The following is a 24,275-nucleotide window of genomic DNA, read 5'->3' as shown; positions in this document are numbered from 1 at the left end:
AGGTGACTGTGTGCTTATTGTGGGCTTGTATGTATAATTCCCATACTTTTATTACTGAAGTTCAGCAAAATAGTTAAAACATTTGATGTGCCACTGAATTAACCAATATAAAATAAACTGGGTAATAAATCTCAAACCTGCACATCTGAAATGGTTCATTTGCTTAATTAGCTGCCATATAAAAATCACTTCTAATCATTTTCCAAGTCTTCATAATGCAGTTGTTGTAGTTTACCTTCTTCTCTTCAACAATTTCCATATTTCAGTATAAATATTTTAAGACTGACTCATGAATGAGAGCAGTTTGTGAAGGCCCTGAGGTAGGAAGCATTTAATCCAAGGATACAGAAAATAATTTTATAATCATAGCTAACTGCTAGGCTATTAAGATACTGGACAAGTACCTGTTAACTTAAAAAGATGACTTGTTATGCAAGTCTTTAGACAGATGAAAACAGAAAATAAGGCAATTATATCTCTGAGAGCTTTTTCTGACATGCAGTAAATCTTGAGATAATAATGGAGACTGAGATGAGATTTGGCTATTTACACAGAAAACAATAAAAGCTCATCTAAGAGTTCAAACAGAGGTTGCTTGTCTTGTAAATAAAGTAAGTGGCATCTTTATTCCAGATCTTGGATATAAAAAAGTTGAGTAATTTGAAAACAAGAATGATTGGTAGTCAAATGTTTGTGAGTTGAGAATTCTATGAAAGTCAATAGGAAAGTTAGTTTGACTACATGGCAAGGAGTAAAAGAAACTTGGAATGAATTAGTACAGGAACATAAGTCCTGAAGAAAAAGAACAGCTTCCAACAACATTGAGGCCATTTGGGGGTTTATCTGTACCCTCAGGGTCACCTGAATCAGAGTGCAAATGGGTGTGGAACTTCTTAGTATTGCTGAAAGGATTGTGTTATAAAGTGGAGTTAGATGGTGTCATAGGCCTCACCCTTTGTTGAGAGAGGGCTGTTCAATTTTAATATAGATGACCTCTTTGACCACTCCTTCCAATCAATGGTCCTCTCTGTCCAAAATATGGACTTAGCTGCCTTCAAAAAAGTGATCTTTGTCTTTCGGGTACAGATGGATTGCTGAATCTTGTCCTGATGGGTTTCTTCTCCTGTGTTGTGCACAACCATGGCCCATGTGATTGAGAATCTCTATAGACATTTAGTCCTTTTTATGCTTATGTCAAAGTGTAAACATTTTGCAGTAATTTACAAGAGCATTTGCCAGCTCCTGCAATGTTGCTAATGGTGTGTCTGTAAGTCTCTTGCAAAGAGAAAGGGGGAGAATTGGTGATCTTGTATTTTACATTTATCTCCTTTCAGAAAAGAAACAATAATCCTTATCTGATTATTGTTGTGTCATTTGTGGAAGAAGGGACCTGCAGTTTAGGATAGCCAAGGATTGAATAAATTAAAATAAATTAAAATAAATCACTAATTAAAATAAATACAAGTCTCCAGAGCCAAATGGATTGTAGCCCAGAAATCTGAAAGAACTGGAAGAGGTGATTATAGAACTGCTAACTAATTTTGGAGAATTCCAGGAGAACTGGTGATGTCCCAGAAGGCTGGAGAAGAGCCAATTTTTTAATGTTCAAAAAAAAAGGAGGAGGAAAAGAAAGGATTCACGAAATCACAGCTTGATGTCTATATCAGTCATGTTTTGGGCAGATCATTAAATGGTATTGGTGAACAAGTAAGCAGAGAAAGTATATATTTTCTCACAAACAACCTTATATCCATTTTTTAAAAAAATCAGATTTATTAAATTTCAAAAAATAAAATAAAATATAAAATAACAAAAGGGAAAAATATGGTGGAAAGGAGATTAAAAAAGGAAAAAAGTTAAATAGAGCCAAGGGGGGGAAAGACAAAGGTGTGTCTGGCAACCTTTTAGTGTTCCTGGAGCAGGCCTGCGCATTCCTCAGGAGCCAGTTCTAAAAACATCTCTTTGGAAGTTCAACATAAGGGGACCCATGATAGGAGAAAAACGCTGCACTGGGGGTGTTGGTGCAGGAACTTTCAGTCCTGGCTTTGTGTTACTCTGTCACTTGACTTCTAGTAAAGTATATCTTTCTCATCCAAATGGGGTGTGAAGGATTGTTTTTTACTTAGAAGCCCCCAAGCTGAGGCAGGCCTGACAATGGGATTGCCAAATGTTTCCTTTTAATACATCAGAGCACAGATTTCAGAATTTCCTCAGTTCAGGTATGAATATACTGTATAGTAAAGTGTTGTGGCCAGCAGGATCTGGTTCAGCTGCTGCTGGACTCGGATAGTGAGGGATCATTTCAGTCTCCCCTGTATGATGTGGAACCTGTGGAGGTTGCAGATTCAGAGCAGGGACCAGAGGGGCTGGTTGGCCACCAGGAGGCGCCTGAGGCATGGAGCAGTGGGGAGGATCAAAGGCAATCAGTCCCTGATGCTAGAGTGAGAAGGGCTGAGAAACAAAAGCAGCAGCTTCGTAGGCAGGCTCAAAGACGATAATTAGCATAGGTGGTTGGTCCCTCCCAAGAGAGCTTATAGGTGAGGCATTGGGAGGGGACATTTGCAGGCAACAACCGTTCAAAATTAGCAGTGAAGAAAGTCAATGTCTTAGAGCCGTGTTTGAATATCTGGTTTGGTTTTTTTGTATTTTCAGTTATCTGGGCCCTCAGCCAAAGGGTTTGTTATCTTGCAATTAAACAGTGGCAAACAGCCAAGCCTGTGTTTTGGCGTGTTCACAGGCATGGAGAGAGGGGGGTCAGAACAGTAAAGTATCAGTGGTTAAGACGCTGAGCTTGTCAATCGGAAAGGTCTGCATTTCGGTGGTTCAAATCCCTAGTGCCATGTAATAAAGTGAGCTCCTGTTCCTTGTCCCAGCTTCTGCCAACCTAGCAGTTTGAAAGCATGTAAAAATTCAAGTAGAAAAAAATACTTTGGTGGGAAGGTAACTGTGTTCCGTATGCCTTTGGCATTTAGTCATGACGGCCACATGACCACGGAGACATCTTCGGACAGTGCTGGCTCTTCGGCTTTGAAATGGAGATGAGCACCACCCTCTAGAGTCGAGAATGACTAGCACATATGTGAGAGTGGAACCTTTATCTTTACCTAAAGTATTCTCTTATTCTAAGTTCAAACAACAACACAAAACTATCATATAAAAATATATAGTAAAGCCATCAAGAATAACAAGAAGTTAGATTGGATTTCATCTGATGTTATTTCCTATTCTACATTTCTACTAATTTATTACAAAAATAACATGATGCCATCACATAGTATCCAGGAAAATCCGGGCAAATCAGGGCATTGATGAGATTTTTTTTTTTAAATTGTAAGGTAGTTGTGCTTTTGTACGTATGTTTTAAACAAGATGGGTACTTTGGATCTGCATGAATGGGGTACTATTATACCATATGAATTTCCTATTTGACATATAATATATAAAGTGCAGCACCAGCCAATACATGGCTCTCTCCAATTATCTTAATGTACGATCTCTATCTGATTCTCTTTATTGCAGTTGCTTGTTTAGATGCTAAGCATCCAGATCAGGAAGGACTAAATGATTACAGGATGCAAGCTTTAATTTTAGATTTATTTTATTTTTTTATAGCTACAGCTTCTAGTTCAGAAAAAATGAATCATAGCAGAACATTAGTTAAGCATTAGCATTTAGCTTGCATTTCTCCCTTTCTGGGATTATTATTCACAAATTAAGGATTTTGTAGATGGTTTTATATCAATGATTCAGATTTTAAGTTTCATTCCTCCCCCTTCCTTAACTTTACCTCTTATTCAGTATATGTTTCTTTCAATAAAGATGAGGTGAATAGTCAAGAAAATCTTGATCAACATATAATTTGATTCATGCAGCTAGCCAATGAGTATCTGTGAAAGGAGGAGCTTACTCTTGAAAAGGCTCTTCAAAGGAAATTATTGAAACACAAATGTACTGAGACACATCCACAAACAGCTTTCAGTCTGAAAGGAGATTCTCTAGTTGTGTTTGTTTCCATCTTTCCTGCTCTCCACTTCCATTCATTTCTCAAGCCAACTACTCTTGGGTAATGTAAATAAAACTGGAACCAGGAAAGAGATTGTTCTATCCACAGCTCTTACAATGGATTGTACCACAAATATATCTCAATATGTTCACGGGATGGAAAAATCAGAACCACTAAGAAAATATTTTAATAGCACTGAAGACTATCTTCTTTTTCTATATGGACCAAAACACAGCCACCTGTCCTTGCCTATGACTTGGATATACGCTCTGATCTTCATAGTTGGTGTGTCTGGCAACCTTTTAGTGTGCTTGGTGATTCTCAAGCACAGAAACATGAAAACACCCACTAATTGCTATCTCTTTAGCCTTGCTGTTTCAGACCTGCTGGTATTACTCTTTGGGATGCCTCTGGAAGTTTATGAAATGTGGAACAACTACCCTTTCTTATTTGGACTGGTGGGCTGCTACTTTAAAACAGCTTTTTTTGAGACGGTGTGCTTTGCTTCTATCCTGATCATCACCATGGTTAGCATAGAGAGATATATGGCCATTCTACACCCCTTCCGAGCCAGGTTGAAAAATACCCAGCAGCGAGCTCTGAGGATCATCCTTATCCTATGGCTTCTCTCAATCATCTTCTCGCTTCCCAATACCAGCGTCCATGGCATCAAGCTGCAATATTTTCCAAATCGTACAGAGGTCCCTGGTTCTGCAATTTGTACTGTGGTCAATTCTATGTGGATTTACAACTGGATCATCCAGTTTACTTCTCTCTTGTTTTATGTGCTTCCAATGAGTGTCATCAGTATTCTCTACTGCCTGATGGGGTTGAAAGTGAGTCCTGACTAAACTATGCCTTGCTTTTCTCTAGTTTATTTGATACTGTACTTATTTAACATGGTTGCAAATTATACTTTATGCATCTTTTCAGTTTTGCCATTTGTTTGGAAAGGCATAGTGATTTTTAAAATGCTACCATATAGAAGTCAATTGCTAATAAAAAGCCATTTTCTCATTATTAAAGAAACCAGCTATCAACACTATTTGTAACATAATTCCAGTTGAATTTAATTCTAGCACCTTTACCAGGATGTCATTTTATCTGAAGTTTAATTTTCTTTGTTACTGTATAAGATCAACAAGTCAGATTTCTGGCTTTAAAAGTTAGTAGTTAATTCCCGCACATGCACATACACTATTCTAATATTTTTTTCATGGAATTTATTAAGGAATAATGCCAACATGTAGTAGGATTCCAGAATTAACGCATGTGCTCCTAATTAAAATCAGAATGAAATCTGTTCATAAAAGCCCTGCATTATTGCTTAGTATATATAATAGCACAGAATAACAGATACTGTTTAAACAGGTGGGGAAAAAGATACATGAATAAAAATAATTATTGGGTTGCATTCTAGATTTTTTAAAAAAAGTTTCTAAGCCTCTGACATAACAGGGATAATATATTAAGCTCAAATAAATGCTTTGCTAGTTGCCACAGAATGAATTGTTATTCTCTTGTTTAAGCGATTGGAAAAAATGTCAAATAAGTTTACTTTTTGGCCAATATAGTTTTAGAACTGCATCCAGACACTTGGTAGAGAAAATGATTTAAACAGCATTGTGGTTATTTAGTTTCTGAGAAATGTAACTTAATTTCATTTGACGTGTTTAAAAAAGCAATGTAAGTGTCTCTAGTTTTTCAAGAAAAAAATATGGGAAATTCACTTGGAGCTAACAAATCATATTATAGCATTATTCAGTATGCAACTAGTGTGATGGGTAGAATTAGTTTTATTCTTTCAAGAAAAATACAGATTAATACCACAATTAGTTGGAAGGCAGCACTGACTGGGCACTGCCCATTTTTCTTTCACTTGTTCCAAAGGCTTTTATTTATTTCTTTTGATCACAAGGAAGAAAATGTTAAATGTTTGCCCAAAGGATTTCTCTAAATGTGTTTGTGAGGAAAAGTGGGGGAACCCCTCAGAATTTTGGAATTATTTCACTAGAATCTTGATGTCCCGATGCCTGGAGGCTGTGCGGATCTGGATGGGGAGGAACAGGCTCAGGCTCAATCCCTCCAAGACTGAGTGGCTGTGGTTTCCGTCATCCCGATTTGTTCATCTTGTTCCATCTTTGATGATAGGGGGAGAAATTTTAGCCCCCTCAGAGAAGGCTCGCAATCTGGGAGTCCTCCTGGATACGCGGCTTAGTTTAGAAGAACACCTGATAGCCGTGACCAGGGGGGGCCTTTTACCAGGTTCGCCTGGTATGTCAGTTGCGCCCCTTCCTGGATCGGGATGCTCTGGGCACAATCACTCATGCCCTCGTCCTTTCTCGCCTGGACTACTGCAATGCTCTCTACATGGGGCTGCCCTTAAAGAGCACCCGGAGGCTTCAGCTGGTCCAGAATGCGGCCACGCAGGTTGTCATGGGGGTACCTAGGTGCTCCAATGTTACACCCCTTTTAGGCGGCCTGCACTGGTTGCCAGTTGTTTTCCGGGTGCGATTCAAGGTATTAATTATGACCTTTAAAGCGCTCCATGGCTTAGGCCCAGGGTACCTGTGAGACCACCTACTGCCACCAGTAGCCTCCCACTGTCCAGTACGATCCCACAGAGTTGGCCTCCTCAGGTTGCCGTCGGCCAGACAGTGTCGGCTGGTGACCCCCAGGGGGAAACCCTTCTCTGTGGGAGCGCCTTCCCTCTGGAATGAGCTGCCCCCGGAGCTTCGCATAATCCCTGACCTCCGGTCCTTCCGACGCACCCTAAAAAGTTGGCTTTTCCAGCAAGCCAGCCTGGCCTGTTAATTTTAAGTCATTTTTAAATGTATTGTCCTATAAATTCGGTGGTTTTTTGGGGGGATATGTATTTAATTTCTTTTTAACTTTTAGGATGTGTGTTTTTTAATGTTGTATGCCACCCTGAGTCCTTTGGGAGAAGGGCAGCATATAAATCCAATAAAAACAAAACAAACAAACAAGCATAAAGTAAAACCTTGGGAAAAATATACCAGAAGAAACAGTGTTTTTATCTATGTACAGTATTACACTATTATCCTCTGTTGCATTTGCTGTGTTATCCTGAATACCACTTCAGTTCTATTATGTATCCTTACAATGCTACAAGCAAGGATAATTTTACCTAAGTGACTTTGCTTTATTTATCAAAGTAGGTAGGATGAATCGATAATGATCTCAAACAGGTTGCATCGATCAACAACTTTAGAAAAAATAGTTACAATATGAGCAAATCTGATGGAAAGACTGTCTGATTGAACTGATTTTCTGAGATGTCATCAGATCAATTCCTTTAATTTTTCTTACTTTTCCTTCCTATTAGTTGAGAAGAGATAGATCCGTGGAAGTAAAAGAAATGCGGATGAATATCAAACTATCATCCAGAAAGTCTATCACAAAGATGTTGTGTAAGTACAGAATGGTGGTTTTGTATTATTGACATATTATTAAGCAGGTAAGTCTAGAATAATATATTTTAGAAGACCATTAGATATCATCTAAATAGGAATCAGGGTCCAGCTTGTTATTGTATGTAATTTTATTTACAGTCACAGACCAAAACACAAGTACAAAGAGACATAAGAGAATTGATCATAGCAATCAGTCACCAGAAGGTTAACTAAGGAAAGTTACAGCGTTCTCCTCTAATGGTTACAGCTCTTAAGAAAAAATTGGAAACCTGAGAGGTGATGTATGAGGAGCCATCTCCAAGGCAATATACAAACAAATTACAGCCATTAGATCTAGAAGGGACGATTTCAAGAAGAGACAGTAACTTGGATCTGTCTGCATTATACATGGGACAAAATAGAAGGACGTGCTCCACAGTTTCAACCTCGGCTCTGTCACAAGGGCATAGCCGCTCATTAGTCGGGAGCCTCTTAAAATGACCATCCAAAAGTGCTGAGGGCAAGACATTAAAGCGAGCTAGGGAAAAAGCTCTTCTATACTTTGGAATGGTTAAAGTATAAAAATAGGAAGCCATCCACAATCCGTAATTATTAAGTTGGTTAAAAGTCAGCGGGGAGCAAGTTTTGCTGGCTCTGGCTTGTAGATATTGTAAATCAATGTCCACAAGCCATTGGACTACCCTAAATTGGGCATCCTTAAGGCCGGCAGCTTGTTATTCATTATGGAAAATTTCAGAAAGGAAGGAAACAAGAATGAATGTAGCAGAAGGAAAGAAGAATGGAGTATCTGCTGTCTGAGAAGACATTGTTGTTCTAATTCCAGATAAATGAGACTGTTCTGGGGAGCTGCTTTGTTGATCAGAAGGACAAGTATATGACATGTACTTCTGTCAATAAATTTTGATTCATTGGGGCCAGAAAAACGTTGCCACAATTCTATTTCTCCTTCTAAGACAGGGGTATCAAACTTGCAATAACACGTCATCATGTGTCATATCACAACTTTTTCCCCCTTTGCTAAACTGGGAGTGGATGTGGCCAGTGTGTGATGCATCTGGCTCATGGGCCGCAAGTTTGACACCCCTGCACTTTGATGGTAGAAGCACATTTGTGTAAGTCTACCCAACTAGACAGAATGTTGCCTTGTCTGTACTCAGACTTGCATTACCAAGAAAGTTTTTCTATTTCTCCTTCACTTTTCCAAATCTGGATAAATGAAATACAATTTATATATACTTAATATAAAAAGATGTATTAAATAAATTCCCAGAGCTCCCCCAGGTTTTGATCAGTTGGGAGCACATTAAACCAAGAAAGCATGCACTTCACTCTGCTCTCATTCTCTCTCTGACAGTTGTCCTAGTAATCGTTTTTGGGGTATGTTGGGCCCCATTCCACACAGATCGTCTTTTCTACAGCTTTGTTGCAACCTGGACAGAACCTCTTGCCAATATATTCAACCTTATTCATGTGGTTTCAGGTAATATTTCAAGTTGGATATAATATTGACCCTAAATATTTTGTCAGACTGAACAGGAAATAGGAGTCTGCAATAAGATGTATAGACCCCAAGCACATAAGGAATGAAGTTAAATGAATGTTACCTGTTCTCCCTTCCAATAAGTACAAGAAGAAGAATTTAAATAATTAAAAATGTGCTGTTCTTTAACTTTAACTTTATTTCACATTTCTAGACCGCCCCCTCTCCCAAAAGGGACTCGGGGCGGTGTACAGTCAATGGAATACATAAAAAGAATACATAAATACACAAATACTTAAATATTTAAATACTTAAATAATTAAATGCTTAAATGGAGGAGGTTATAAAAACTGTACATTCAAGTAAAGCATTTAAAATACAATATTTAAAAAACGACCCCTAAAAATACCCCAGAGAATTAAATTTAAAATAGTTACCCCAGAAATTCCCAATTAAAATATCTGCCAGGAGGTAAAATAAAACTATGAGTGGGCCAAGCCGGCTAATCGAAACAGGTGAGTCTTTAGTTTTTGTCGGAAGGAGCGGAAGTCGGTGGTAGTTCTGATATCGGGGGGGAGGTCATTCCAGAGGGTTGGGCCCATCACAGAGAAGGCTCTACTCCTAGGCGCCGCCCGTTGGCATTGCTTGGTGGACGGCACCAGGAGAAGTCCCTCCCTGTGAGAGCGAATTGGTCGCAGGGATGTGTGCGGCAGGATGCGATCCCACAGGTACCTTTAATATAAAGGTTTTTAATTTTTTCATTTGCATAACATCTAATCACATGTATACTATTACATAGCCAACATCGTATTGTATTATTACGTTTACATCAATTCATCTTACCATCAACTCCCAAAAACAATTATTAGCTCTTCTGCTCGCTATATACCATATTTGTATCTTATCCATCACTTTCTTCTCCCTTTCTCCTCCCCCTCCCTCCCCCTTTCTTCCCTCTGTCATCCTTCTTCTCTCTACTTCCCCTTCCTCTCTCCTTCTCCTCTCTCCCCTTTCCACTCCTCCTTTCTTTCCTCCTCTTCCCACTCAACTCTCTCCTATCCCTCTCTTCTTCTCTTAACTCTCTCCTCTATTTCACACTCTTCATCTCATTTACTTGGTGTATTTCAGTTTCTGAGCAAGCTCAATTTTATGTTGATGGTATTTATAATTCCTGTTGAATATACATATATAATTTTAACATATATCTTCCTCCTTTTTTATTTAAAAAAAATAGAACAAAAAAGTATACATATATAGTCATTGTGCTTTTAAACACCACCACCACCCCAGCCTAGTTTTGGACGAGATATAGACCTGGTTACAATTCCCAGCTATTCTCATCATTATATTTATATAATTATACATACTTACACGCCCCCAATTTGTGATTCTGTTTTTAAATCTCAATAATTTCCCATTGTAAGTATATTTCATGTTCCCTCTCCATTTTTCCATATCTTGGATTAGATTACCCTTAATTACCTATAACTGGCAATCTTTACTGTTCAATGTTCATTACAATTACCTTAATCTACTATATAGAATAACAAGCGGTAAACATGTCACTTTGTTCATCACCTTAAAAGTTCTATATATGTCCATGTTTCATATATTTTAACCCATGCTTAATTGCCCTTCTATTGTCATATTCAATCAATTAGCAACTCAGTTTAATTATTATGTATAAAAGTGAATCACAAACCTCTGCTTTACAGTCTCCCCATATCGGTTTCATATTTGTCCATATTCCATATATTTTAACCTTTATTTAATTATCTTTCCAATATCATATTCAGCCAGTTAGCAACTCCATTTTATTGTCATATTTAGGAATGAATCTTAGCTTTATATTTTTCCATATAACAATTTCTAGTTGTCTGATTTTTTTCCTACTAAGTCTTTTGTCCCACTTCTCTGTTCCTACCTTCTCCCTTTCTTTGTTTTGACATGTCCACCCTCTTCAATTTTCCCCAAACCACAGTCAAAACGATCTTTTATATTTCTCATTCTTGGGGCGTAATCTCCTACTTCAATTTTCTTCATGCCACTAACAACCTCCAAAACATATTTTGTCTTCTTTTTCTTCCCTTTTGTTGTGACACATCCCCCTTTTACAATTTTCCCTATACCACTGCCAAGTCCAATGGAGTTTTTTGTCTGCTTTTTATTTCCCTCCATTTCTACCCCTTCATTATCTTGCCCCTGTTCTTCTTTGCCTTCTTCTTTAAATATCTGCTTCTCTGGGATCAGAATTCTATTTAGGCTTGATTTTAATGATTTATGCATATATTTTTTAATTTCACGTAGTTCTTCAAATTCCCAGCTTTCCATGATGTCCAGTTCCAAAATTACAGTCAATTATACAGTTTTTTATTTCAGAGTTCTGATCCACATTAAGTTTATCTACTTCAGCTGCTGTGGGGAAGAGCGACGGGAGCCATCTTGGTCTTTTGTTCTTCCTTAATGTCCAGTTCCAAAATTGCAGTCAGTTATACAAGTCTTATTTCGAGGTTCTGGTCCACCTTAAATTTAGTTAATTCAACTACCGTGAAACCGGATAAGAAGCTGGAGCCATCTTAATCTTTTGCAGAAAAAAAAGGAGGGGGGAAAAACCCTCATATTTCCCAGTTCTTGATTCTGTTATTATTTCCTTTCCTTGTCACTCCTCACCTCTCGTTGGTCATAGCTGCTCAAAATATATTAATTGGAACAAGCATGCATAAGCCAAAACTCAGGTATGTTTCTTCTTCGCCTCCTGCTTTCCCAAGTTCTGATTTATGGTGGTTAGTTAATTAGAATTTCTCACACAGGCAAGATTAGGTTATCAGTTGTCAGTGCTTTTTTCTTGATCTTTCTCCCTTGTTGCATTCCATCTCTCATTAATTGGGATTGCTTAAGATATGTTAGTTAAAAGACACTTGGACGAAATAAATCTTCACGCTGCTAGACTCCTTTAAAAACACAATCTTTTCAAGTTGGAAGCCAAATTTAGAATTAGGATTTGAGTGGGTTTGTTATTTCTCTGCTTTATCCCTTTCGGGGGGAGGAGGGGGTTAGTGTTTCAACCCTCCATTTTCCTTTTCTTTCTTTCTTTCTTTCTTTCTTTCTTTCTTTCTTTCTTTCTTTCTTTCTTTCTTTCTTTCTTTCTTTCTTTCTTTTTGAAAAAAATCCTGAGCTGACCATCAATATTATTTATGCTCTCAAGAGTCTTTGCCTTTTCCAAGTTTGATTTATAGCTGTGGGTTAGATGAATTTTCTTACCAGTCTTTCAACTCTTCCTCACACTCCTGTTCATTTGCTTTGGCCTGGAAGTCAGCTTCTTGTGCAGCATATTGCCATGCTGCCACCCCTACTCCAATTCAGAGGTCAAATCTCCAACCTGTGAGGGACCTGTTGCTTCCTCCTTGGTCTGATGAGACACTGCCCCTTCTTCACCCCCTTCCAGGGGGATTCCAATCTAAAAAAGATCTTGGAGACAGTTTGTCAGACAGGGTTCATGTGAGACTCTTGAGAGCCCACCCCCCCCACACACACACATCTGTCCTGCTGGAGAACTTCCAGTCAAATCCAAAATGTGATGTTCTTTAGAACATCCACAATCAGAAGTCTAAACTGCCCTACTTTGACCTAACAACAGAGCTGTCTCCATCAAAGGTTAGAAAGAAAGGGGGTTATTGTTTTTCAACAATAAGGTGTACAGCCTTTTTTTTCTCATCCTACAGACTTGAAGTCATTCATATATGTTGCTGATGCACTGCAGGTGCTTCTGGAAAAAGAGGCAGGATGTCATAGTTCTGAGCAATGTCCCCAATTCAATCAGGACACAGAATCTCCATTCAGGCTTGAAAAATCTTTTATTGAGTACATTGGCACTTAGAAAGGTGAAGAAGCTACCTCTGGGTAATTCTCATGCTTCAAAGCAGGGGTGGATTCTGGCAGTCTCTACTGCCTGTTTGCTTGTGGATGCGCTGCGCGAACATGCGCAGAGCAATAAAAATTGCTGTGCACTTACGCAGAAGCAAAAAATAAGATGGTGGCGCCTATGGCACTGCCCGGAGAACCAGTTTGGGGACGCGACAGGCCTGGGTCACTGCTAGTTCCAGCGACCCAGGCCACCAAACCCCTACCATTTCGGCCGAACTGGTCCTAACTGGTAGGAACCCACCACTGCTTCAAAGTAGAGAGTCCCCACCCCCTTTCAGGTGTCCTGGATCAGGTTAACCAATCAATCCAGTGGGAGCTTCCCCCTCAGTCTCAGCAGAAGTTCATTGCCATGACCTTGGTTCTCAAGCTGCTTCTGGACAATGCTTTGTCTAGTGGATTAGGGCACCACATTCCAGTGCATTGTAACTCCCGTTCCCCCCAATGAGTGGCAACTAAGAAATGAAGTGAAAGTAAACATTGCTTTGGCCCACGCCATTTCGAAGTTGACACAGGGCTAACAATAAGGTGTAGATGTAGGCTTCTGTAGTTTGGGATTGGCTCCTATTATCTTCTAAGTAGTGCAAGGTATAAAAAGAAGCCAAACCATTATTTAATCTGTTCAATGTAATTTTTTGATCAGCCATCCAGCCAGGGTACGCTGGCTGCCTGCTGGAGACAAGAACCAAGAAAGTAAAGAGAGCAAGTACATACACAGAGTCAATGCCTATCCTTTGTTGTATAATGGGATAATTTGGATGAGAATTGGTCTAAATTTGTGCTGAAGACGTGGCCTTTTTTTTAATGAGAATGTGCAGAAGTGCTATCCTGTTGATTGTTTGGATCCAAATAATTAAGAAAAAACAGAATCTCTAAATGTCACTGTGAACTAGAGTCAGCACTTTTGCTATTAAATATATGCAAAATCATTACAAATGCTAGTGGACCATCTCTAATGGTATGAGTTTCATTTCTAACATGTAGCAATAAGATCTGATGCTATATTCTAGTCTAGCCTGTAATCAGTCAAATGCAGAATGCAGAGGAGTGGTTAGTTTTCTTGATCTACCATTTTGTTGATTCAGCTTATCGTGTAGCAGCTGCATCATACTCACATTCAAGACTCCCAGATCTTTTTGAATGTGCTACTTCCTAGTATAGTTCAACTTCCGGTTTCTCTTTCTTCCCTTGTTCAAAGAAAGGATCAGCATTCGCTCTTCTCCAATACTGTGTCACTATCTCTGTGATTTGTCAAAATCAGTGAAGGGGTTCAATAAAACATTGCAACAAAACACTTTCCAAATACAATCATAAATGCTTCTATCCTTCCCTTTTCTCCCACCTTTTGAGAATTTTTTTTCATCCAAATTGGGACTATCCCATATGACAATAAATCTGCCAATTAAAAGTGGGGAGGCGATATAGGAAAAAATCTGTAGATGGGCAAGTATATGGTAAAAAGATCCTATCTGTGTAATTGTATGCAGTGGTATAAAGATGGTATATCCCAGAATGGAAATTTCTAGCTGTCATGTAATACTTTAGCCAACTGGTTTTCCCCACTCAGTTGAAAGTTCATGATCTTGCTCCCACATCCACAAGTCCATCACATGGTCCAATCTTCCACTGCCATGCTGGCAGCTCCACCCATCCAGTTCCGGTCAGGTGCAGAGGTGTAGAGACAAAAGATGACCTTGGATTCTAGAAAACAATTTTATTTTGGTTACATAGCATTTAACTCCGTACCATCCTCCCTCCCATTTTCCCACAACAGAAACGGCATAGTAGAATAATAGAAAGTGTGGCAGGCCAAAGATCCAAAAGGAATATGGCTGCAGGCCTGACAATATTATCATGTTATTGTAATGATTTTATGAATAGTTACAATGTCTCCCAACCTTGGCAACTTCCAGATGTGTGAACGTCAACTCCCAGAATTTTTATCTATGACAGTGCTACTTATAGAATTATGGGAGTTGAAGTCCACCCATATGGAAATTGCCAGTTTGGGGAAACTGGTTTAGATTTTCCTTGCAGTTGGGAGCACTTCTTTTTAACATTTTGATCTCAGAGAACAGTTAATACAGTTGAAGTAACAGTTTTGAATCAGCAGAAACTATGTTTTAGAAAGATATGATCACATACAGCTAATCATATTTCTATCAACTGGTTAAACTGGAGACATGATAGCAGTGTTCCAATATCTCAGAGGCTGCCACAAAGAAGAGGGAGTCAACTAGTCTCCAAAGCACCTGAGGGTAGAACAAGAAGCTATGGGTGGAAATTAATCAAGGAGAGAAGAAACTTAGAACTAAGGAGACATTTCCTGACAGTTAGAACAATTAATCAGTGGAACAACTTGCCTCCAGAAGTTGTGAATGCCCCAACACTGGAAGTTTTTAAGATGTTCTATAACCATTTGTCTGAAGTAGTGTAGGATTTCCTGCCTAAGCAGGGGGTTAGACTAGAAGACCTCCAAGGTTCCTTCCAACTCTATTATTCTATTCTATTCTATTCTATTCTATTCTATTCTATTCTATTCTATTCTATTCTATTCTATTCTATTCTATTCTATTCTATTCTATTCTATTCTATTCTATTCTATTCTATTCTAGTCTATTCTATTCTATTCTATTCTATTCTTCTATTATAAACTGAGATAAGTATCCTAAAACATTTGTACACTTTTCTCTCCCTGATATTTTTTTCAAATTGTTGTGATTTTACCTGTTGTTTTCACCTATCTCTCATTCACTCACTCATTCACTTTCCTGTAGGTGTTTTCTTCTATTTGAGTTCAGCCGTGAATCCCATAATCTATCATGTGTTCTCCCAGCGTTTTAGGATGGCTTTCCTAAGTGTCCTCTTTCCTCAGTGCAAATACTGGCACCCCGGACATTCCACAAGCCATCCCACATCTCAGCAAAGTGTTTTCATATTGGGGGAACGCAACAAAGCAGGATATGCTGAAGAGTGGAGTCACCCAAGTATGCATCAATCGTTCTTCTGATTTCTCACCTGTTTATTAGCCCACGACAATGGTGTCTGTGAACGAGCCTATCTTTTGGAGACAGGCAGCCATATACATGTGATAAATAAACAAACAAGTTAAATGTCCTGCCAAAGAATTGTTGATCTATAAGGACCAAATGGAAACAATGCTTTTGACCCTAAGAGATTCCAAGTATTATTCATTGTTGAAATAGTATACAATTCAATTCAAACTTTTATTGTCAGAGTACAACATGTGTACAATGAGTGGCTGAGAATCCCTTGATGCACCCCCCCCCCAACACAGTGAAAGACAAAAAAAATCCCTAGCCCAGTGAATTCTACTAACAAACACCCAGTCCTATTACACCATGTGAACTTATGTGCCAGCCCCGCAAGTCAAGAACTATGTTGTTGTAGAGTTATTTTCCATTCAAGAGTCTGACAGCCCACAGATAAAAACTGTTCTTCAGTCTGTTTGTGTGGCTGCCTATGCTTCTATATCTCCCTCCAGATGGTAGGAGAATAAAGAAAGGCTGACCAAGGTGTGAGTCATCCCTGAGGATTTTCCTCACTCTTCTAAGGCAACGAGTCCTGGCGATGTCATCTAGTGTTATCAGGGGACAGCCCACAATGTTTTGTGCTGTTCTCATCACCCTCTGTAATGTCTTTGTATCCACGACTATCAAGCCAGAATACCACACCATAATGCAATGAGTGAGGACACTTTCTATTGTGGACCAGTAAAAGGAGGTCATCAGTTGTTGATTCTCTTTATTTTTTCACAAGACCCTGAAGAAGTGGAGTCCCTGTTGGCCCTATACAAGGTAAAATATGATGCAATATTGGTAAATTATTTTCATAAAATGATTATCCCTTACAATCGAATGGATTTAAAATAAACCAGAAGGTTAAAACATAAAATACTATACCACTTTGATTAGCAATAAAATATCCATGTACAGTCATAAGTATTAATAAGAACTACTTAGCTTTTTCTAGTGAGGAAAAGCCCAAGCAAAGAGGTAACTTTTAATGAATTGCATATTGGACATTTCCTGAACTATAAAAGGTAGTTTATTCTGAATTGTTTTGAGCCATTTTTCCAGGTGCCGAAGAAACTAGCCATTGATCACTTTTTTTCATATATGAGAAACATATAAGAAAATAGGCAAAAGATGAAACAAGCGGGATCCAAAAATGTACAGCATAAATGAGTAAGTGTGTTTGTGCAGAATGTTAATATAGCTGAATTTTGAAGTTAGCCTATGGACATTATCTTTGGCAAGAAGAAGAATTGACGTGTGCTCTGGAATTTGTTTATATGATAAAAACAGATTAAATGAACAAAGTGCATTTGTTCTCTATCAGTGTGTCTCAATGTGGCAGCGTAGCTCAATGTTTTCCCATGTGAATTTCATGAGAATAAGAAAAATAACAAAAGCTACATGCACTTACCTCTATTTAACAAAATGTTCTTTTCTAAAAGCCTGGTAATGCTACACAATGGCTCATGATCTTTTATTCTGTAAATAAAGCCTTTCTATTAATGAAAGAAGGTAAATAAACGTATATTAGCTTTTTTTTAAAAAAAGAACAAAATATTCTCTGTAATGTCATGATAGGATTGTCTGTCTCTTTATATTATAAATAGAAAAGATGCACGTTTCTGCTGCTCTTTCAAAACAACTCTGAGCGGTGCTGCAACGCATACCACTTTGGAAGATTATGGCATTTTGGATCCAAAGAAATTCATGACAAATTACTTTTGCACCCCAGGCTATGTCACTGAAGAATGACCTGTGTCGTGTCTTTCTTCCAGAGTTAGCAGGCCTATTGTGGACAAAAACGTTTTTGTGGTTCTGAGCAGGCATCCTGTATTATCATTGTGAGAGCCTGGGTACTGTTAACTGGTTCTTGGTACCTTATGAAACTGAAGAACAAAATCTCAGTATTGTGTTGGCTTTAGTTTTTAGAATGCTGGTTACTTTTTAATTTTTTTAAAAAAAAAATATCCAAAGTCTTTCTTCTGCTGCTACTGTCAGATTTATCCCCTGAGATATGTCTATTGATCCCTCAGAGAAATTAGCAGTGCTATTTTCATTGCTGAAAACTGATTCCTATCACCTAAGGAAACTGCAATACGTGCATCCATTCCTTAGCAATGGTCTTTGGTATTTCTAATTCCTTATCATTCCCCATGCTGAACTCCAGATTAAGTTCATTGTGAATAGATTCCATATCTATTAAAGAGAGAAGGGGCACTTGCAAAACTCTGTCGTTAAGCTTGCAGATAAAAGAAAGGAATAAATTTCACTCTACTTGCTTTGATGCCATGCATGCCAATCAATGGACTTTCTCCTTCTGTGCATCCATGAAAGTCATGCATTCAGAAGACTGATCCCATTTACTTCAACAACATGCAACTGCTTCAAGTATTTGCATTATACATAATTATAAGCCACCTCTCCTCCATTGATTCCTCAAAATAACAAGGATTTTCAATATTTATTTTGCTTTGGACAGTCTTACATATTTTTGCACTTTGCTAGATTTGCTTCCTTCCAGGGTCACACAAGTGCATTTTCAATTCATTTCACTGATGACTGTTCACCTACCTACTATCAGAGGTATCATAGGATTAGAAGTTTTTATTACAAACTCTGCCCCTTCTATATGTCCATGAAACATCACGACGAAGGGTGGAGATTGAGTAAAGATGGCATGACCTTGTTTAACCATTTTCCCCTTTGATCATTCCCAATACCTAAGCTTACTACACTATTGTATGAAGTACAGGAGATTAATACAACATTGTACTGTGAGCCGTTCTTGCCTTCAAAGTCAGGAAGGCCTATGTAAGCTAAATACTAAACAAGTAAAGCTAAATGTTCCCCTCACACATATGTGCTAGTCGTTCCCGACTCTAGGGGGTGATGCTCATCTCCGTTTCAAAGCTGAAGAGCCAGAGCTGTCCGAAGACATATCCATGGTCATGTGGCCATCATGACTAAATGCCGAAGGCTGTTACCTTCCCACCAAAGGTGTTTCCTATTTTTCAACCTTCATTTTTACATGCTTTCAAACTGCTAGGTTGGCAGAAGCTGGGACAAGTAACAGGAGCTTACTCAGTTACATAGCTTTAGTGATTTGAACTGCCACTGAGATACACACACACACACACACACACACTATACATTCCAAATCTATGTGTGTGTGTGCATGTGTGTGTGTGTTTGTGTGTATGTGTGAAGATAAGAATCATGCAAGACATGGTATTCCCTATGGCATTCTATGGAAGTGAAAGTTTGAACTTTGAAATTGAAGACTCCTTGAGAGCATCATGGGCAGCCAAGAAATTATCCAACAAATCAATCCAGAGTTCTCACTCAAAGAACAAATGAACAAGCTTAAACTACCCTACTTCAGAAAAGTTATGTGAATCCCTTGCTCTCTGGAAAAGTTTCTAATGAAGGTAAAGGAAGGAAAGAGAAGAAGATGACAATCAGTCATATGGTAAATGAACTTAGCAAAGTCAATGGGGAAGCCAGCAAAAAGTCACACATTGCACTTACATGATGTCACACTTAATGACCATGGGTGATTTGCTTTATGATTGCAGTTAGAACTGACATCATAAGTTGCTGTGGTTATGTGATGTCTCAATTTATGACTGTGCCACTTAGCAACAGATTTGCCTATCCCAATTTTGGTTGGTAAATACACGTGCGCGCGCACACACACACACACACACAATTTATATTTATTTGTTAGTATTTATTTGATAAACAGTATTTATTTGAAATCAATATAAAATATACAACATAGCCCTTTAAATTATTTAAATGATGAGATAGGGAGGAATGCATAACCAGGCATGGGATAGCAAGCGTCAGTTTTATACTGTAAATTAGGTACTTTCTAGAAATTAACAACCAAAATGTTATGAAGACATATTATATTATGGAGCGGATTTTACAGTGATGTCAAAGTGTGAAACATCAGACATTTTATTAGACTGTTGTTCCTTTAGGGCAGTGGTGGGCAACCTTTTTTTTCAACTGAGCCAAATCTCCCCAAAACCACGATTGAAATTTATTTTGAGAGCCGCATTTTTAAAACCGAAAATACATAGGATGGTACACTGATTTTAGTTTCAATAAGTTTTTATTGAGAATATTCTGCATGCAAGTATCCACATAGGTCGGGAGGATACAAATAACACAACTAATAAAACAAAAACTTTAGAACGATATTATTTATCGATAACGTTAAATTCCGTAAAATTTGCCTTACAATGTAGAGAAAATTACATCCTGACAATGACTGACAAAGTCACAACCACTAATGTGAACATTGGCCTTGCATTTCCTTGGATAGTTTGAGTAAGTCAGGTTTGTATGTTGTTGTTTTTAATTTCATCTCTCTCTCCCACTTTTTTTTTCTTTCTCTCCCTCTCTCTGGCTCTTTGTCTCTCTCTCCCTCCCTCCCTCCCTCTCTGTCTCCCTCTGTCATTTTCTCTGGGGTTTATCTGTCTGTCTGTCTCTCTGTATCTCTGTCTCTCTCTCCTCTCTCCCCCATCTGTCACTCTGTGTGTGTGTGTGTCTGTCTGTCTGTCTCTCACTCACTCTGTGTGTGTGTGTGTGTCTGTCTCTCTCCCCTCCCCTTCCTCTCTCTCTGTCACTCTGTGTATGTGGATGTGTCTGTCTCTCACTCATTCACTTAATCACTCTGTGTGTGTCTCTCTCTCTGTCTGTCTATCTTTCTCTCCCTCCTTCCCCCCCCCTCTCTCTCTCTGTCTGTCAGTCTCTCTCTGATTCCCTCCCTCTCTCTGTTCCTCTCTCTGTCTGTCTGTCTCATTCACACACACAAACATACACACTGTGGTCACCTTGTTGAGTGTTCCAATCACATTTGAAACACTCAACAACTGGCCTGCATTTATGGTATTTTGCAGCATAGATCCTGCAAAATACCATAAATGCAGGCCAGTTGTTGAGTGTTTCAAATGTGATTGGAACACTCAACAAGGTGACCACAGTGTGTGTGTGTGTGAGAGAGTGAGACAGACAGACAGAGAGAGGAACAGAGAGAGGGAGTGAGAGAGGGAATCAGAGAGAGACTGACAGAGCTGTACGCGCGCGCCTGTTTTCCACGGTGTAGAGCAGCGGCGAGATTCTGCGCGGCGAGCGATGATTCCGGGGGCCATCAGTGGGGGGGCAGGGTCTCCCCTCGCGTTCCTCATCTTCCCGGATGGCCCCTGGAATCATCGCTCGCAATGCAGAATCTCGCCGCTGCTCCACGCCGTGGAAAACAGGCGCGTGCGCACAGCTCGGAAAATTACAGCCTGGGAGCAGCGGCGAGATTCTGCGTGGCGAGCGATGATTCCAGGGACCATCCGGGAAGATGAGGAACGCGAGGGGAGACCCTGCCCCCCCACTGATGGCCCCCGAATCATCGCTCGCCGCGCAGAATCTCGCCGCTGCTTCACGCCGTGGAAAACAGGCGCGCGCGTACAGCTCGGCAAATTACAGCCTGGGAGACTTGTCACTCGGCTTTTGCAGAAGCTTCCCTCCGAAGCCCGAGAGGAGGGAGGGGAGCGGGCGCCCGGCACACTGAAGAGCCGCATTAAAATGTGCAAAGAGCCGCATTTGGCTCGCGAGCCGCGGCTTGCCGACCACTGCTTTAGGGCAAATAAATATTTAAAATATCAGAATTCCAACCTATAGAATTGTACTCATCATTTAAACAAATCTACCACAGGAGGTCACTCTTGTACTATAAATCCAAGTCAGATCCTCTTTTCCCCCATGCCTGCCCCCAGTTTTGTTCTGATGTGTGAGGATGTAGATATTATATTTTTTTATTCACACATATTGTTCGACAGTTCTTGACCATGCAGTTAATGAAAAAAATATCCATAAATTCTGGCTGGCGGCCATTCATCATCTATGATCTGTGAATCTGTGAAATGTTTACTTAGGATCTTAGTTGGGGGGGCAATGTTCATAATTGCTCAGCTTTCACTTTAGGAATGTTCATTTTTAAATGTAGACATGAAGGAGCTAATGAAACTCCTTACATTTTTAAGAGTGGCATCTCAATTCCTGTCATGGAAGAGAGAAGGAGAGAGGGGGGAGAAGAGGAGGAGAGGGAGAGAGAGAAGGAGATGGAGAAGGAGAGGGAACCAGGAAGGGAGAGTGGGAGGGAGGTAGAAGGAAAGGAAAATGAGAGGGAGAGGGGGAGAGAGAGAGGAGGAGGAGGAGAGGGAGAGGGGGAGAGAGAGAGAAGGAGAGAGAGAGAGAAGGAGAAAGAGAAGGAGAGGGAGACAGGAGGGAAAGAGGGGAGAGAAGGAAAAGGAGAGGGGGAGAGGGAGAGGGAAAAGGAGAGAGGGAGAGAAAGAAAGGGAGAGGGAGAGAGACTTGTTTTATATGATTCTTACTTTTTATGTTTCAAGTTCTTTTTCTTTTCAAAATTCATGGAATCATAGGAACTGGACAGAACAGACGCCTGTACAAAGACTTTAATAGTTAAATGGCAAAGCCACTATCATATCTCACAGTGTAAAGGAAAGAAAGAATCATTGCATTTTATTTATTAAACATTCCTACTTGAAATTAATTTTCTGAATCTACTACTGAAGAAGGGTGGAGTCGAATACTTCAATGGTCCCAAAGTGGCACTAGATTTAATCTGTCAAACTCATGCAAGCAGAATCTTGGGAATCAAGTCCATATTGTAAAAATGTTTGTTAATATTCTGTGTTAAAGATTATTTTTAGTGGCTCTTAATTCTATCATCCTGTGGTTTGCAGCTGAGACATTATTTTAAAATGTACAGTATAATTTGCCAAGGGACCTCTTTCTGGGCTGAAAATGACTTAGAAATTATTATTTTTTAATTTACAATGTACAAATCAGTTTGTGTAGAGCTAGAGTGGATCGTTAAATAGATGCTTTTCATTTCGATGCAGAAACGTAGCATTGCACCATTCTTATCTATTCAGCCATGCAATAGGGCATGCCAGGATGTTATTCTACTTTGAGTGAAGTCCAAATAGTTTTTCCCACCTCTGCATGGAACAATCTTTCTAAAGAGCCTTTGTGTGTTTCACTCAAGATTTTTTTTCATTTAAATAAGTAACTCTGTTCTATTTCAGAATGACCTAAGGAACACAGAAATAGAATTAAGCAAAAAAAGTTGATTACTTCATAATTACTGACCATCTCTGCAAAGTCTCCATTTTGTAGTTTTTCCGTTTCCAAAAAGAACCCACATAAACAGTAAAGCATGTACTGCAGCTTCCAGAGAGATGTGTGATTTGTGTAGAGTTAGTTGAGCTTCACCACAGACACACAAGATAAATTTTCCTTTGCTCAGACTTTTGCCTTCCGAAATATATTTTTTTAAATGGAGAAATGACTCACTGGTGCAATCCTTTTCAGTTCTTCCTTCCCAATAACATATGAAAAGTATCATCACTCTATTGCCCAAAGTATGAGTTGGAGTGAATATAAATATTCAATTAATGTTACCTGTGGTGATTTTAGACTTTACCACAAATTTCTCACATGACTATCCTCTCTATGCAGTAAAAAAAAATAGCAGTGACAAGAAGGTGTTCTCCTAAAGGTTGTACTGGAGACTACTACTAATCCCCTTTTCCTAAAATCCCCTGTTGCAGTATCCTTAATTCCTTATTCTCCAAATAAATTAAGACATAAGGGCAATAATCATTAGGGCTACAAGTAAGTACAGGAAAGGGGGAATTTTTACCCCAGAATTATTTTATTCTAGTAAAATCCAGGAAATGCCCTCTTCTCAACTGGTGCCTAATTGTTTCCAATCTTCTTTCAGATATATTGATATATATCCAATATATATCCAATACTCCTTCCTTCTCTTACTTTCATCAAACAACATGAACTGGATTGGGCTGAGAGAGAGTTACTGGCCCAAGGCCACGCAGCTACTAATAGTGCTATGAATGATATAAACAAGAATAAAAAGAATGGGAAGTTCCATCAACCTTTGTGGAATCAATATTAACCATTTGGGGAAAGTTGCTTTAGACTATTCTAGAGGAACAGGGATGCAATGGCTCAGTGGCTCAGAAAGTTTGGCAGTTCAAATCCCTAGCACTGTGTAATGGGAGTGAGCTCCTGTTACTTGTCCCAGCTTCTGCCAACCTAGCAGTTCGAAAGCATGTAAAAAATGCAAGTAGAAAAATAGGGACCACCTTTGGTGGGAAGAAAACAGTGTTCTGTGCACCTTCGGCGTTTAGCCATACCAGCCACAGGGCCATGGAGATATGTTCGGACAGCGCTGGTTCTTCAGCTTTGAAATGGAAATTAGCACTGTCCCCTAGACTGGGGAATGACTAGCAGTATGTGTGAGGGGAACCTTTACCTTTAGAGGAACAGCAAAAAAAGGCAGAAGTTGAATG

At 39.2% G+C, this 24,275-nt stretch overlaps 1 protein-coding gene across 1 annotated transcript; it reads left to right on the top strand.

The window, feature by feature from the left end:
- Nucleotides 1-4,119: 4,119 nt before the first annotated feature.
- Nucleotides 4,120-15,848, top strand: NMUR2 (neuromedin U receptor 2; the record flags this gene model as incomplete). Its single annotated transcript, XM_081937331.1, has 4 exons — nt 4,120-4,839; nt 7,350-7,434; nt 8,792-8,917; nt 15,616-15,848. 4 exons carry the CDS (start codon nt 4,120-4,122, stop codon nt 15,846-15,848), a joined length of 1,164 nt encoding a protein of 387 aa, XP_081793457.1.
- Between the last annotated feature and the right edge of the window lie 8,427 nt (nt 15,849-24,275).

This window comes from Natrix helvetica (assembly GCF_964273705.1).
Source record: "Natrix helvetica genome assembly, chromosome: 1".
Lineage (NCBI taxonomy): Eukaryota > Metazoa > Chordata > Lepidosauria > Squamata > Natricidae > Natrix > Natrix helvetica.
The sequence above is the reverse complement of the archived record's forward strand: the minus strand, read 5'-3'. Positions and strand labels throughout refer to the sequence as shown.